At 32.5% G+C, this 17,435-nt stretch overlaps 2 protein-coding genes across 2 annotated transcripts in view; one reads left to right on the top strand and one right to left on the bottom strand.

Annotated features, from left to right (window-relative positions):
* The first annotated feature begins 3,984 nt into the window (after positions 1 to 3,984).
* Positions 3,985 to 15,939, top strand: LOC124895639. The gene is made up of 13 exons (XM_047406077.1): positions 3,985 to 4,218; positions 6,503 to 6,548; positions 6,640 to 6,737; positions 6,810 to 6,872; positions 6,973 to 7,200; positions 7,300 to 7,386; positions 7,470 to 7,532; positions 13,392 to 13,496; positions 13,591 to 13,932; positions 14,027 to 14,112; positions 14,924 to 15,126; positions 15,239 to 15,452; positions 15,746 to 15,939. The coding sequence occupies exons 1-8, from the start codon at positions 4,068 to 4,070 to the stop codon at positions 13,409 to 13,411; spliced, it is 756 nt and encodes a 251-aa protein (XP_047262033.1). The 5' UTR covers positions 3,985 to 4,067; the 3' UTR covers positions 13,412 to 13,496; positions 13,591 to 13,932; positions 14,027 to 14,112; positions 14,924 to 15,126; positions 15,239 to 15,452; positions 15,746 to 15,939.
* A 304-nt stretch (positions 15,940 to 16,243) lies between these two features.
* The window catches only part of LOC124895640, a gene marked incomplete in the record, with an annotated part of 6,105 nt that continues 4,913 nt past the window's right edge, over positions 16,244 to 17,435 (bottom strand). The window contains 4 exon segments of the mRNA XM_047406078.1: positions 16,244 to 16,429; positions 16,527 to 16,580; positions 16,664 to 16,753; positions 16,909 to 17,054. Coding sequence (XP_047262034.1) covers positions 16,392 to 16,429; positions 16,527 to 16,580; positions 16,664 to 16,753; positions 16,909 to 17,054 — 328 coding nt within the window.

Raw genomic sequence — 17,435 nt, 5'->3', positions numbered from 1 at the left:
CTATTAACTCTTATGACTTACGGATGTTCACATAAAGTTATTAGAGAGAGTTATGAGAGTTTTTAATCTTTGCATTAATGAAGAAGGAATTATCCTTCAAAACTAGCCATGTTATTAATTATTTTTCTTAATAAATGTATCATCTCACTTTGGAACGGGTAATTTGGAACGAAGGAAGTAATAAATTTTCAATATACTCCCTACTCTTACCTTTTTGGTGACATTAAGTTTGCTCTCTCATACACTCCAACACAAATTCAACAAAAAAAAGACAGACCGCACACTAAAGTTTTATCTATTGTAAGAACATTACTTACTTTACACTTGAACTAGTATCCTCGTGATTGTCTAATAGCAACTTTACTTACTACTTCGAAGCTCCACTTCAAAACACAGATTCAACAGAAAGGACAAAACCAAGATGCCACGACATCTAATTTTATGAGTTGCTAGTTCTAACTGTGTTAACAAACCAAAGCATAGGGTAGTGGGGAATAGTGAGCTCGCCAATTAGTATCAGGTTGTTATGAATGAATGTTAAAGTGAGTTGTAGTAACAAGGGGAAAATTTCATCCACGGTCACTTAACTATGTATCTATTACGCAAAAGTCATTTTTCTTTCATTCATTTTATCCATGGTCATTTAACTTTACTCCGACCATCACAAAAGTCACTATCACCGGATTTTACAATAATTCCATCGAAAAAATAACGTGGCAACTTTAATTAGTTCTTAATTTAAATTTAAGTGAATAGATAATATATTACTCATATCTTTGACCCTTTTTATATGTGCACAACACAATTTTCCTTAATGATTATTTAATGAAAGAATATCAATTTCTTAATAGATTAGATTACCTAATGAAGACTATTTTCATTAAAAAAAATTGGTTGATATTTTTATGAAATAAATTATACTCATATATTCTTAAAATCCTCTAAAGTTGAGATATGTGTTGGTAAATTATTTTTTTCCTCTAATATTATGGTATGTAGTTGATAAAATTATTTTTTTCCCTCTAAAATTGTGACATGTAGTTGATAAAATTATTTTTTTCATACATTTTTTTCTTGTCACTTGAGTCTTTGCATTCGGTATATCATAATAATATGATAAACTACTTTATGTATTGAGTTTGTCTTTATATTTTTAATTGTTTGATTAATCGATTAATTCTCTTAAAAGTTTTTATTATAATATTTAATTTCTGATGAATTACATATTGTTTAATTAATTTGATTGATAAATATAAAAATTAGATATCCTATAATTTCTTTATCTATTAAACTACTTATATTTTATAACTTTTATTAACAAAATTGTACGTTAATATAACATTATTTGTATAAATTTTGACAATACTTACTCAATGACACAATTAAAAAGATTTTATTTTAAAAATATCTTTAGCATGTTGATCTATCTTCAAAGAATTAAAATATTTTATTTTAAAAAAAATAATATCATACATGTATTTTTATTTTATGTGTTTTGAAGAATTTATCTTATTTATCACTCTTTTTCAATGCATCTTTTTGGCAGATGAATGCAATATTATGAAATGTTTCATAAAAATATCAATCAAATTTCTTTTATGAAAATAGTCTTCATTAGGTAATCTAATCTATTAAAAAATTGGTATTCTTTCATTAAATAATTCATAAGGAAAATTGGGTTGTGCATATATAAAAAAAATCAAGATATGAGTAATATATTATTATATAATTACTTAAATTAAAATTAAGAATTAATTAAGGTTGCCACATTATTTTTCTGATGGAATTATTGTAAAATCCGATCATAGTGACCTTTGTGATGGTAAGAGTAAAGTTAAATGACTATGGATAAAATGAAAGAAAGAAAAGTGATTTTTGCATAATAGATACAAAGTTAAGTGATCATGCATGAAATGAATAAAAGAAAAGTAACTTTTGCATAATAGATACAAAGTTAAATGACCATGGATGAAATTTACCTCCAGTAACAAGCCAAACCTGTACAAGTAATTGCAGCTCCTGTACTTTGCCCCCTCCGTAAAAAATTATTTTACTCTCTAATAGAGGAAAAGGACAGGAGAAGGAGGCAGCTCTCTGTCAACATGTCTACTTCTTCTTCAGCTGCTTGCTTCATGATTTTACTATATCACCTTTAATTAATTATTATAAATTATTTATGTATTAAAAAATTAATAATATAAGAGGAAATTCGTGGGAGAAGCAGGCAGGTCTCCGTCAACATGCCTGTTTCTCTTGCCTGCTTCATCAGCTGCTTTCTCCATAATTTTATTATGTCATCTCTAATTAATTATTAAAAAATTATTACAAACTCATTCAAGTATTAAAACATTTATAATAATTAATGTTAAATTTACTTGATGTTTTATATGGACCCATTTAATTTTTTTTGTAATTATTTAATTATTATAAGTTATTTTTATAAGTTATTTATATATTTAAAAATTAATAATATTTAATAAAAACTTAAAATAAATATTTATGACATATTTGCCTCAGTTGTATCACCCATAATTTGACTGTATCACCCATAATTAATTATTATAAGTCATTTAAATATTAAAAATTTATTATAAAGTCATCTAAGTATTAAAAAATTAATAATATTTAATGTTAAATTTACTTGACGTTTTATATGAAATCCATTTAATTTTTTTCGCAAGTATTTTTTATAGTAATTTTGTTGTATGACTTCTAATTAAACATGTCTGTTTCGTTGTTTCAATCTTGATTTTACTATGTCACTCCTAATTAATTATTAGGGAAAAAGACACTCTATAACACTTTTTAAAACAAATTGCCCAAGTTTGAAAACTTTTCAAAAAGTGGCCAGTCAGATATACTATTTCCGCTTTATAGTCATTTCCTAATTTGGGTCATTTTAGCCTACATAGTCCATATAGAGTCCATATATAATACTGATATATTCTATATACAATACTGATACAATATTCAACTTGGGCAATTCGGCCCTTTTAAAAATATTTTAATTTTTTTTTTGCTATAAATTTTTTAACTGATCAGATATTCTATTTTTTTTTATTGTTTAAAAATAGTAATTAAATTATAGAAAAATGATATAATTGTTAAATAAAATATGTATCTATATAAAATATATGTATAGAAATTGTATAGTTCTATCAAATATGTATATATATAAAATATATATATAAAAAATATATAGAAAGCATATGAAAATTATATAATTGTTGTATAAAATGTGTAAGAATAATGTAGAATAATGTACAATTATTGTATAAATTGTGTGTCAAAACTGTAAATTTTTCATATAGAATATTTATATATATAAGATATGTATAGAAATTGTATAGAAGGTGTTTAGAAACGGTACAGAACAAGTCAGTAAATTAAAATAGCTAGAAAGTGAAATTTAAATTTCACGGCCATTTTCATGGAAATAGTTTAATTTGAAGTATTGTTTCTGTTATTTCCCCTAATTATTATGACTATTTAAGCATTGTATCAATTAATAATATTTGATAAAAAAAAAAAGTAAAATAGATATAAAATGATAATTTAATCAAAAAAAATTTACAAGTATATTTTATAGTAATTTTGTTATATCACTTCTAATTAGTTGTTGTGAGTCATTAAGATATGTCTGTTTCGCTGCTTCAATCGTAACTTTATCATATCACTCATAATTAATTATTACGTTTATCTAAGCATCACAACACTTAAATTGGAATAGAAGAAAAAATATTATACATCACAATAATTTTAAACTTAAATTATTTTAAAAAATATAATTGACTATTAATGCCACAAAAGTTTGAACAGCGAGAGCGATATATATTATTTGAAAATTACATAAAAAATATTATAAATTACAATAATTAATAGCTTAAAATATTTAAAAAAATCTATTATATATTTTTAAAAAATATTATAAATCATAATAATTAAAATAAATTTTTTAAAAAATATTTGTTGGGCACGGGCATTGCTTGGGAATCAACAGTGAAGCACACACCATAGCGTCAACATATGTGCTTCTTCGAAATTTGGCTGCTAAGCAAGGGGTATTTATGTCATTTCACGGGTCTCCACTACATCTCCAGCCTCATATGCAGTACACGTGTGATGCTACATTTCTCCTAGCGATTTCACCGTCATCTCCAACTATTTTTCTCTCCTCTTGCTCTTTGCTGTGCACTTCACCTCCATCCCCATCCCCAGGTGTGCCTTCTTTTGCTGGTGTTTTTTGGTAATTTGTTTCGTTTTTTGGGTGGTCTTTTTACTTATTGTGCTTTCTGTTGTTTGAATTTGTAATTTTGTTTGGGATTTAGTATGCATTAGATTGAAATTTCATTCACAAAATTATGTTGGATCTTTCAATTCTTGTACGGCTAAATGGAAGGAGTGCAATTGCTATCTGGTATCCTTTGTAATCTGTAATTGTTTGGTTCTTCATTTTTGTGAATTTTAGACCTTACAGCTTTCTCCTTTTGTTTGTACGATTTTTCATGCTTAATTCTTTGATTATGTGGGAATTTTAATTTTAAAGCTTTGTATTTTTTATACTTGAGTTTTTGGACTTCGGTCCACTTGGTTCTTGTTATATTCCACAATACGGGTACGTAGAATCTGTATAATAGAACAACAACTTCAACTCGAGTTCAAGTATGAACAAGAACACAATGAAGTATTAAATACCTTCAACACAAGATCAAAAAGACCTTTCCAAGAGGTGTATTTATTTTACAGAAAATAAAGATGAAACAGAAATAACTAAGGCCAAGTCATCCGAATTCACGGACTTTCCTTAAAGAATAATTCCCTTCACTGTATCTGAGGTTATGGAATCTTTCTCCCAGGATAAAATGACCTTCAATCCGACTATAGCGGTACCTCAAATAGGCAGATTCTTCGAACACACTCACGGTTTGAATGATTACACTTAGAGTATTTTTAAGACAAGAATAATATTTTTTAATCTGAAAATTTCTGTACCAAAACCTGTGAATGAAAGCAGGTTTTTATAGCCAAATGATGCCTCTTCTGAAAAGAGACCAAGGTTTATCTAAAAGGTACTACCTTTTTTGAAAATTCATGTCCATTCGGCCAAATAGTGTGACTATTCTTGAACAGGCATGTCATTTCATGAATAAGTGTGTCAGTTCATTGCGGTTCTGAAACATTGCATCTGCTGAACGTTTTGCAATAGTTCACTGCATATGCATATAAATGGAGTCCAAATCACAGAAAATATTTCCTGCGTTTTACACATTCAGATCAGATTTTCGTCAAATAAAATTTGTACAAAAAGATAGATCTCATCGATCGATCATTTGACCAAATCCAAATCCGAGCGAGCGACGACGACGGCGAGAGGCATCATCTATTTCCTTGCCTCACTTACCATGTCGAGTAAGTGTTTCACAATATAAACTCTCAAGTTCTCCTCTTCCACCAATGTGGGAGAAAGAGTAAACTTGCCAAAATTGAGTACACTTTCCATTTTTGGTGTTAACTCAATTTTTTCTCTTCCACTTGATTTCTCCATTTTCCATTCAACACACTTTCATTACTATGAACCCAACAGTTCTTAGTCTTCATTTCTATCTTGTTGGTGCTAAAGATCATCTTTGTTTGTGTCTTGGGTTCTTCGATTAATTCCATGGCATTTAAGCTAAGCAAAATCTTTTCTTTGTCAACTGTGAATTCTTACAAGTATAAGCATGTTCACGTTAGTTTTCTGTTGACAAAATATATTTTTATATACCTAGTTGGAAATTAGATTATTCTATTTTTATGTCGACTTGGTTACTTAATTACCCTTTTGAAAGATCTGTTTTCTTTCTTTGCTTAGTGTGGAATTTTCGTTTATCATAATTGTGGTTTTTTTACGTTTAATTCTTCATCGTATGCGAATTTTAGACTCTACAGACCATTCTGTTTTCTATGGCCTATCTGGATTTCTTTTGGGATTGGTGGTGTGAATTGAAAAATTAGGTGTCCTTCCTGCGGGAGCGACTATGGAGGACAGCCCCACAGAACTCAATCTAGCTATTGTTGAGCTAATCCCGCATATTCTATTGTCTTTACGACTTCTCCAGCAATCTATTTTTTGGGGTTTATTAAAGTATTATGTCTTGACTGCATGTTATTTGGTCTACAGATGCTTACAAAGACTACATCACACCAATATATTATGTTTTGTTTATAACCTATTATGTGATTTTCTACACCGTATATGAACTATTTTAAATGCAGACATTTTGCGGTAAAGAATTATGAAAAAATGCCTTCCAAGCAAAGAATTAGACTTCCATATACAGAGGAGTGCATTTGTCAAAAGAAACTCAACAGACGTAGTGCTTATACGAAGATAGCAGCTGATACAAAACAAGCAACACCAGTAGAGACGCGCCCTAAAGAACTAAAGCTACAACAAAATAACTCAGTAGGTAAAAGCCCCGTTGAAACAATAAAGCCTCACTATTCTTGTGCATCGTTGCAGCAAACCCCTCTTGCTATAGGAGAGCCTCCTCCAATCAATGTCGAAGGTTCGAATAACAAATTGCTTCTTTTTACTTCTACGAATGTCATAATATATCGATGTAGCTCTGTTCTAACTTAATATCTACTATATTCCAGCTTCTGCATAGCAAACACATACACTGCAGTTAATACTCCACCCAGCTCATCTGCCAAAGGAAAACTAGACCTCGAACCTTTTTGTGTATTTGAAAAGGGTAATTCTATAAGCTCTGCCATATGCTTCATTACTACATCAGAAAATTAGGTTTTCATAAGTTATGCCTCAGGCTCAACATCCACCGCATCTGGCGACCAACAAAATGTGACTCCTAAAATTGTTTCGAATAAAGGTTGGTGTTACTTTCATATCACAGTAATTTTAGCCCTTAATTTATTTAAATCTTACATTATCTTTAGCTCTAACAATAGTTATAACAAACTCATGTACAGAAGAGAAAAATTATCAAATGAAACTCAGAAGGCGTGATACCTATATGAAGATAACAGCTGAGAGAAAACAGGCAATGATATTACAAAGACGCACCAAAGAACTGGAACTACAAAAAAACAAATCAGTTACTGGCTGCCCAGGTGAAAAAATAAAATCTCCACGCAATCCTACATCGTTAAAACAAGTTGCTCTTACTATAAGAGAGCCTCCTTTTGGCAATGTCCAAGGTTAGGATGACAAATTGCTTCTTCTACCCTTTTACTGTCTAAATATAGAGTTAAAGTTTTGCATTAACCTAACATGCAATATATTTGTCTTCCACACAGATAGCATGTATTGTGAAATTAATACTTTATCGAGTTCTTCTGCCAAAGGAAAACAAGTGCTTCAGCCGTTTCCTATGTTTGAAAGCGGTAATGCAATAGACTATGTCTTTAACTTTCTTATTACTATGTCTCTTAAGCATACACTTAGATGTTAAACATTTATTCCTCAGGCTCAACATCAAATACATATAAGAGACAACAAAATGTCACCCCTGAAATTCCTGCAAAGAAAGGTTAGTATTAATTTCAGATAAAGGCCATTTTGCTCATTATCTTACTGCAATGTTACACGACGTTTTGTTTTAATAATGCTTGCAACATACAGGTTGTACATTGAACAAAATATTTCGCCCAAAAATTAATGATAATCAATCGAGATATATTTGTTTAAAAAATGTTCAAAACTGTAAATTTTGCAATGCAAAAAGATTTCAGTATGAATCAGCTGGATTTTGTTGTAGCAAAGGCTCAGTTAAGTTAGTTTCATATCAATTGCCTAATGACTTATTTGATCTGTATACGGGAAATACAGAAGAATCTATTCACTTCCGAACCTACATTAGAACATACAATAATATGTTTGCATTCACCTCACTTGGTGTGACTTACGATAAAGCTTTAGCGAAGAGATATGGTATACATACATTTCGAGTTCAGGGTCAAATGTATCATTTTATACCAGATTTACTTCCTTCTGGTGAAAAGCCAAAGAATCTGCAATTATACTTTTATGATAATGAAAGTGAGCTACTTAATAGGATGTCATGTTCAACACATATTAATGAATCAACGGTTCACAAAATTATGAACATACTCTCGAAGAATCCATACTCCATCTTCATAAAGTCGTTAATGAACATTCCAAATATATCTGATTTTTATATTGCACTTAAATGTCACCCAGCTTTAGATCAACGTGTATATAATCTACCGTCTGCATCTTGAATAACTGGAATATGGACTCAAGATGATTCTAATGATATTGCTTCTGCGCCACATATTCGTATATATACTCATAGTAATAACACTCGATCAGTAAATTATTACTATGGTTGTTATGATCCATCCATTACAATATCCATTATTATTTTCATATGGTCAAAATGGCTGGCATTGTGGTATAAAAAGAATTAAAGGAAGAAATCGATCTTATTGTGAAGATGAAGAACTCCCGAGCGTAAAAAATATATGTTCTATAGATGGAGTTCTTGATATGGAAGCTCAAGTCTTTAATAAAGGAAAATGAAAAAGAGATATGGTTTCTTGCCGTGAATATTACTGTTATAAAATTCAGATAAGAGAAAATGATGAAAATGGAATGTTACATTGTGGAAGATTACTTCAATAATTCATAGTAGATGTGTTCATAAAACTTGAAACACAAAGGCTAGATTTTTGTAGTTTTAATCAAGACTTATTTCGAATTGATATGTTACAAGGTATTATTGACTTTTTAAGACTTGGTGAAACAGAAGCTTCCAAAATTGGCAGAAAAACATTCCTCCCTGTTAGTGTTAGTTTTACTGGCGGACCGAGGGATATGCGTCGCAGATATATGGATGCTATCGCTTTGGTACAACGTTTTGGAAAACCCGATCTTTTCTTGACCATGACATGTAATCCATCCTGGCCAGAAATAAAACAACATATGTTGTCGAATGATGAAACTCAAAACAGACCTGATTTGGTATCACGCATATTCAGAGCTAGTAGAAGAACTAAAAGTAGACATTTTGAAAAGACATATCTTTGGAAAAGTTACTGCTTTTATGTACACTATAGAATTTCAAAAACGTGGTCTTCCGCATGCTGTGTGATAAGAAGGTGCCGCCTAAGCTTAAAGGCAAATTCTACAGGGCGGTAGTCCGTCCGGCCATGTTGTATGGAGCGGAGTGTTGGCCAGTGAAGAACTCCCACATCCAAAAGATGAGGGTGGCAGAAATGCGGATGTTGCGCGGGATGTGTGGGCTGACTAGAGGGGATAGAGTTCGGAATGAGAACATCCGGGAGAAGGTTGGTGTGACACCAGTGGAGTGCAAGATGCGGGAAGCCCGATTGAGATGGTTCGGACACGTGAAGAGGAGGGGCGTGGATGCCCCGGTCCGTAGGTGTGAGAGGCTAGCGTTGGATGGTTTTAAGCGGGGTAGGGGTAGGCCGAAGAAGTACTGGGGTGAGGTGATTAGGCGAGACATGGAGCAGTTACAGCTCACCGAGGACATGACCCTAGATAGGAAGGTCTGGAGGACGCGAATCAGGGCAGAGGACTAGGGCCAGCCTGAGTCGCTAGTGTAGGGAACTACGTGGTGGGGGTTTATTCCTGTTAGGAGTCCGTGTCCCATGTTTTATTATGAATCTGTGTGTTTTCCTTTGTTTTAGATTACTTATGGGTGCCGTATTTATGTTATGTAATCTTGTAACCTTGTGCTGTGCTTTACTATGTGTTTGTGTGGTACTGCGTGTCTTGAGCCGGGGGTCTATCGGAAACAGCCTTTCTACTTCTTCAGAGGTAGAGGTATGGACTGCGTACATCCTACCCCCCAGACCCCACCAGGTGGGAATACACTGGGTTTGTTGTTGTTGTTGTTGTTGGTCTTCTGCATGCTCATTTTCTTATCATACTTGTTGCTGAATACAAATTGTTGACACCTGGATCATATGATAGATTTGTCTACGCTGAATTACCTGATTCCAATGATCACTACCTTTATTCATGTGTCCTTCAACATATGATGCATGGTCCCTGTGGTAATATAAATCCTACGAATTCATGTATGGGGAAAAATGGCTTATATAAATCGCAATATCCAAGAGTTTGTTGAACAAACATCAAAAGGTAAAAATTCATACCCACTTTATAGGAGACGCCATACAAGAAAAGCGGTATACGTGAGAAAGCATGTTATGAATATTCATGGGTTGTCCCATACAACCCATACTTGCTTTGTAAATTTGATTGTCATATGAATGTTGAAATTTGTTCTGATATTAAAGTTGTGAAATATATATATAAATATATATGCAAGGGACATGACAAAATTGCTTTTTCCGTACATAACAATGTGGAAATAGACGAAATAAAGGAATATCGATTAGCTAGGTGGGTTTCACTACCTGAAGCAGCATGACGTTTATTTCGCTTTCCAATTAGTGAAATGACTCCAAGTGTGTATCATCTTCAATTACATTTAGAAGGCCAACAATTTGTTTCTTTTAAAAGTACTGAAAGTGAATAAAATTCTAAATAATCCACTGATCCAAAAAACAATGTTGACTGAATTTTTTGCTATGAATAGAACGAATGATCATGCTATAAATATGAAATTATTGTACAAAGAATTTCCAGAACACTTTGTTTGGTCTCCAAGTGATAAAATGTGGACACGCCGACAGAAATGTGATGTAATTGGACGTGTTGTTACATGCCATGTAACAAAAGGAGAAAGGTATTACCTTAGCCTATTAGGCTATTGCTGATGAATGTAAGGGCACCAAAATCATATAAAGATCTTCTCACGATTAATGGAGTGCCTTGTAGCACATTTAGAGATCTGTCGAAAAAAGAGGATACTATATTGCAACAATATTCTAATTGAATGCATGTTGGAGCCCATAGGATATCAAATGCCATATAGTTTAAGACGTTTATTTGCTACATTGTTAGTATATTGTACCCCTACTAATCCAAAACAATTATGGGAAATGTTTGAGGATTCACTATCTGAAGACTTCAAAAATTTGTGCAATACTGAAGCAAAAAGTGTTCAGTATATGGTTTTAAATCATATCAATGACACTTTACATTCTATGGGACGTGATATAAATGAGTATAAGCTTGTCTTAGAAAATATCAAACCTTCTGAAATTGCAAAAGATGCAAAAGACATTCATTTGGAAAGAAATATAATTGTTAGTGAAGAGGATTTGTCCTTGTCGAAGAGATTAAATGCAAAACAACTTTAGTCAGATGATACAATTATGGAAAGAATATCTTCCACAAGCCAGGAGCTTTTTTCATTGATGGTCCCGGAGGAACAGGTAAAACTTTCCTATATCGTACATTATTAGCAACTATTCGTTTTCAAGGATTCATAGCTTTAGCAACTGCAACTTCTGGTGTAGCAGCTTCTGTTCTTCCCGGAGGACGAACTGCTCACTCACGTTTCAAAATGCCTATCGAGATAGATGATAACTTTTCTTGTAATGTGAGTAATCAAAGTTCACTTGCATGTTTAATTCGAGATGCAAAATTAATTGTGTGGGATGAAGCATCAATGGCAAAAAAGAAAATGATTGCAGCGCTTGACATACTTTTGAAAGATATTATGGATGTCGATATACTTTTTGGTGGTAAAATTATTGTATTCGGCGGTGACTTTAGACAAACTCTTCCCGTTGTTAGAAATGGAGAAAAAGAAGATTTTATTTATGAAAGCTTATTATATTCTAAGATATGGAATAAGCTTGAGAAATTGCATTTATCTGAAAATATGCGCGCAAGAAATGATCCAACATTTTGTGAATATTTGCTTAGAATTGGAAACGGAGAAGAAACACTTAATTCTGAAAATAAAATTCAGATTCCCGACTCTCTTATTATTCCATTTACAACTGTAGAACAATCCTTAGATACATTATTTAACATAACATATCCTAATTTGTATGCATTTTCTTCTAATTCTTCTGTGATATCTTCTCGTGTTATTTTAACAACAAAAAATGATTTCGTAAACCAGATAAATGATATGTTAATTACAAAATTTCCAGAAAAAGCTAGAACATATGTCGCAATAGATGAAACTGCTGAAGCAAATGATCAAAGCCAATTTGAGGATTTTTTACACACTTTAGATCCTCCTGGTTTACCTCCTTATAAGTTAACTTTAAAAGAGAACTGTCCAGTTATATTGTTGCGAAATTTAAATCCGTGTTCAGGTTTATGTAATGGCACGCGATTAACATGTTGTGACTTTAAAACACGTCATAAGTGCAAAAATTGAAAGTGGTGATTTTAAGAATACACATGTTTTTATTCCAAGAATACCATTGTTAACATCACAGGATGAAAACATTCCCGTTCAATTTAAAAGAACGCAGCTTCCTCTACGATTGTGTTTTGCTATGACCATGAATAAAGCTCAGGGTCAAACATTAGATTTTGTTGGAATCTATTTATGCGAACCTGTTTTTTCACATGGTCAACTTTATGTAGCTTTGTCAAGGGCCAAAACTTCAAAATGTGTGAAAATATTAATCCGTCCACCTATAGCAGAAAGTAATGATATGATCATTCAACACAATGTGGTGTACGATGAAATTATCCATAAAGCCTTATCATACCTTAGATAATGATGCCTTTGCTTCTATTTACTTTGTGAAACTTTCCTTGGCAACTTTCTGCTGCTGCTGAAAAATGCGCCTTTTCAACTAGAGTTGAAGCTGCTTATCCTAATTTATCATCCAGGTTATGCAGCTCTCATGTATTCCATTCTTTTTCTTATTCAATAACTCATTTTGTCTGACTTCACTCCATATTGACATGTCTTCCTCCTTTAATAGCTTCTTTGGGTTTGACCCACATTTGCTACTAAATCACTTTTATTAACTTAAGCTCATATTATAGTTCATCGTTCTTTCTTGTTTCATGTCATTGTCGCTCATCATCCTTGTTAGAAAAGGAACAAGAAACTCTCTTTATGGGAGGGGAAGGTCATATTTAGAAAAAATTGACCAGAATTCCTCCACTATGGATGGACTTACTTCAAATAAAAGGGGCATCCCGCTACACTAAAGCTCTAAAAAAAAATTAAACAAACTCCTTTTTGTTGGATATATTATTGTCGTTATTGTTCTTTTCCTTTTTTTTTCCTGAAATCTAAAATGGAAGGGACTAGATTTTTAAACTTACAGTAACTTGTAAATGGAAATTCAAATAAGAGTTTCTATCTGTCTGTTTTAAATATTACAATAAAATTGAATTCACAGCATCTGTTTCTTGGAAAATGTCTAAAAACTAGAGCAAATAAGATGTTTTTGTGTTCAGTTATGTTAACATTTATGTGAAGGACCAGTTGTATTTTGTTACAATAACTTAGGTAAACCAGATAAAGGCTAAGAGTATGCCAAAGCTATCCTTGGAGAATCCTTTGAGTATCGTTAACCTCAAAGAGGCAGGACAGGTTGCAACCCAACCAAAATAGGTTAGGACACTCACAATACTATCTATTTTTGTTATTCAACAACTATAATAGTCAATCTCAAATTGTCTTAACAATTGCTCTGTATTCTCTCCAGATCCTAATTCCGACAGCAACATCCCGTTGCTTATAAGCTTAGACATATACGTCCCAAGAGACGAGCGATTTGGTCATGTAAAGATGACAGACTTCTTGACATTGTCCTTAATATCCATTATGCAAACACTTCTGCCAGGGTTTAAGGCGTTGTTTGATAACACACCTAATGAGTTTCATACCAGTAAGGAAGTACTTAAACTTTATGAAGAAGAAATCAAATTGCCTCAAAAACCTCCGTTAAAAGCCATTACTGATAGCATTCCTTTGAAGATACTTAAAGACATCATTTAAACTGATGGTCAAGGCCTATTTAAGATCCCAACTCATCAAATTATTCAAGGTATGTATTTATTTTTCCACATGATCAGAAGGATTTTTTAAAGTATTATTTGTCATGCATTCACCTTTTTGTGATTTAAATATTCTTGATGTAGAGGATAAATCTGCATAGAGGACGGATGAAGAATTTGGGAGAAAAATGTTGGTGGGAGTTAATCGTATCATAATCAGTGCACTCCAGGTAAACTTTAGTTCATCTAAATTGCTACTCTGAGGATGTCAATATCTTGCTTAAGTTTACTTCTATTTTCTTAATTATTCATGCATTTTGAAGATGTTGGCTTATTTAATATCTGCAGAAATTTCTTCCAATAAGCAAAAATTAGCCCCTTTGTTGTAAGCTCTTTTTGGTATTTTTTTGAGGGGTGGAGATTGAGGGGGGGCTAAAGTTCAAGTCTTTTTATTGATGGATTAGTAAATTGACTAATTTCTTGATAGTGCAACACTTGAAATTGATTTTGCTGAATTGGGTATTTGAGGTTTTAATCAATTGTTTCTTGATGTAAATGTATGTTGAGATTCTATGTTTGGTATTGATTTGGAGGTGATTGATTTGGTCGCATTTATTGTGTTGTTCTTTGTTGATAATTCTGAATAACCTGCCCTGCTTTTGAATGGTTTCAAGTTTATGAAGTAATTGTTGTGTGAATTTTTTGGTCCATAAAGCTATGACTAAGTTCTGCTAATTTTAACAATTTTAGAATTCTTAATACTGTGGATGATTTTGCCTCAACCTCTCTTGTCTTTGAATAAGGAGTTTAGAAATCTTTATCTAGAAAGTTTTTGTGGAGTACACACTTTCCAGAAAGTTATTGTTTTTGGTCAATGACTGTTGGAGATCGGTCAGTTTTACATTATAAGAATATCAACAGGAGCTCCTGTCTCTGAAACAACTTCTCTATAATTTAGCTTCTATATTTTGTGCTACTAATTATAAGTTGTTACTTTTATTTTGATACTTGATTGATTCTTTGATCAACTTTTCTGACTAGATTGTAGTGAGCATAGAGACCCATTCGCCCAGTGGCTATTGCTAGGCTTGATGCGCTGATCACCTGAAGGTATGGGAGCCGGACCACTGGTCACCTCCTTTGTGAAAATCCTAACTCCACGACTGTTTTGATCTAACGATCAAGTCTCATTTTGCAAACACATGGCTTTTGCACCAAACAATATTGGCCTGGAGGTTGCAATGGTAACTCTCTTTCATTCTTTCCTCTCTTTTTTTAAAGTATTATCTCTTACTGTTGACTTCAATCAGATTCTGTAAATTCATTTGCAATTTTTGTGAGCTCCTCTTTCTGCAGCTGAGAATGGCCTATCTAATGACGTTGATATGAAAAAGTTTGGAATTGACGAGGAAAGCTCCAACTCCGATGAATTTATTTGGTGTCTCGATAGACGCACACACTCCATCAGAGAGGTATTCTATCAAGATATCTAAATGCACCACCATGCTACTCGACGGTCCAACTGAAATGGATGCAGCTGATGAGACGTCTAATTTCTCAACAGGCTAAGGTAAGCAGAGATCTTCTGATACCCCCCGTTCAACCAATGGAGATAGCAAGGAGATAGAATAAGTCATCTTCTACGATTGGTAAAGGGATCAAACGACTTTGAGCTTTGGCATGTTGTACGCGTGGGAAGGAATTTGTTGGGCCCGTGCCTTGCACGGGCAACACCACACTAGTTAATGTAGTTAATGGATACTGAGAGGATCATAACATCCATAATAATAATTTACTAATTGAGCTCTCTCATAACATCCATAATAATAATTTACTAATTGAGCTCTATTACTTTGAGTGTAGATTCGAATATGTGGTGCAGAGATACAACCTGTAGCATTTTCCTCGGGCCATATTGCCGCAACCTCTGATGCGCAGGGTAAGTTATATGTTCGTTGATCTAAGGATGAGTCACATTTAAGGGTAATGTAAAAATTTGTTAATTGAGGAACATTCAAGAGAGATTTTAGAAATATAGCGTATGGGTTCACTTTCAAGATATCCATCAATTTTTGCACAATTGATTCATCGACTTTTGTCGAACAAGCCATCCTATTGGCTAGCTCATTCTCATGATCGTAAAAGTACAGTTGTAAATTTTTAGGTTTTTGGTTAAAAGCAATTAAATCGTCTATAAAGTGATAAATTTGTCCTTGAACTTTAAATGTATAAATACCACAATTTCTTTTTTTCTAATTCTTTATCATATTTTACATCAAGTGAAGTGAAAGCAAATATATTGTTGTATGTCCTGATATAAGTGCGAAAATGTTCAGATTCTTCTGTCTCAGCAAAGTATACTTTTGCTAATTCAGGTGGCATTTCATGTGTTGTTAGCCGTATTGAGCCATTGTTGCAACAAAATCCGCCAGATTCATATTCAAATTTTTTAGCATTACAATATAAACAGTCAGAACTTTTTTTAGAGCAATGTACTCACTTCGTTGTTCTATAATAGCAGGACACTTTTTTTTATCCGCGTATGACCTGAATATTTAAAAAATGCAACAAGTACTTGTTAAAAGAGAAGATAACTGTAATACAATAATAGAATTTGTTATTCTAATAGTGAATTAGCCCGAACCTTTCGTTGGCATTAAGGTTGCAACATGTGGTGTAGACATACCCGATGTGCACCCTTATATAGAAAGTCACAGCTTATAGTAATGCAACAAATATCATATGCCATAGCGGAAAATATAATGTAAAAAGAAGGCGTACCTATTTCATAGATGGACAAAGAACTACATATTTGTTCCCCTCTGGTTAAATTATCTTGGGGTTCATTCGTACAAATTTGATAGCTAGAAGCTGGTAAAGAAAGTACAAATGATGTGTAAAGGTGTATTTTCAAAGCAAAATAATTCTAAATTAATTTCTATTTCTTAATTCACGCATCGATAAAGTGTGACACATATCGTCTAGGGAAAATAAATTGATAGCATTGACTTTATAATAAGGAAGACCTTTTTCAGGAAGTGTTGGTAATTCTCGTATGGTGAGAGCAGTTTGTTGTGGAAAATCAGAGTTGCAGCTAGCTGATGTGATTCTTTCTGAGACGGCAGTTGTGGGATCTACAAGAAAGGCGTGACTTCTGGAATTTTTTCTCAATTGTATACATCGAACGTTCATATGTAGATTTTGTTTAAAGAAAGAAACAAAGACGAAAGGAATGATATTAGTGGGCAAATCCAAAACCATTATTTACTATATGTATATTGCAAATTGAAACGAAGTGACAATTGATTTCTACCACCAGACATAATCTTTATAAGATATGCATATTTTTCATGCGTCTATGTTTTTCTTATTTAGATCCACGAATTAAACTCACTTTTTTCAGTTCAATTTTCTTGGCAATGATACTTTATTTCACTGTTCAGTTAACTTTTAATTTTTATCAAAAATAACAAATTCAAATTTTGTACACCATACATGAGCTACATGGTACAGTTGGTAAGAAAGAAGAAATGGTGAAAACAACATAACAGTA

This window comes from Capsicum annuum, unplaced genomic scaffold (assembly GCF_002878395.1).
Source record: "Capsicum annuum cultivar UCD-10X-F1 unplaced genomic scaffold, UCD10Xv1.1 ctg83355, whole genome shotgun sequence".
Classification (NCBI taxonomy): Eukaryota; Viridiplantae; Streptophyta; class Magnoliopsida; order Solanales; family Solanaceae; genus Capsicum; species Capsicum annuum.
The sequence above is the reverse complement of the archived record's forward strand: the minus strand, read 5'-3'. Positions and strand labels throughout refer to the sequence as shown.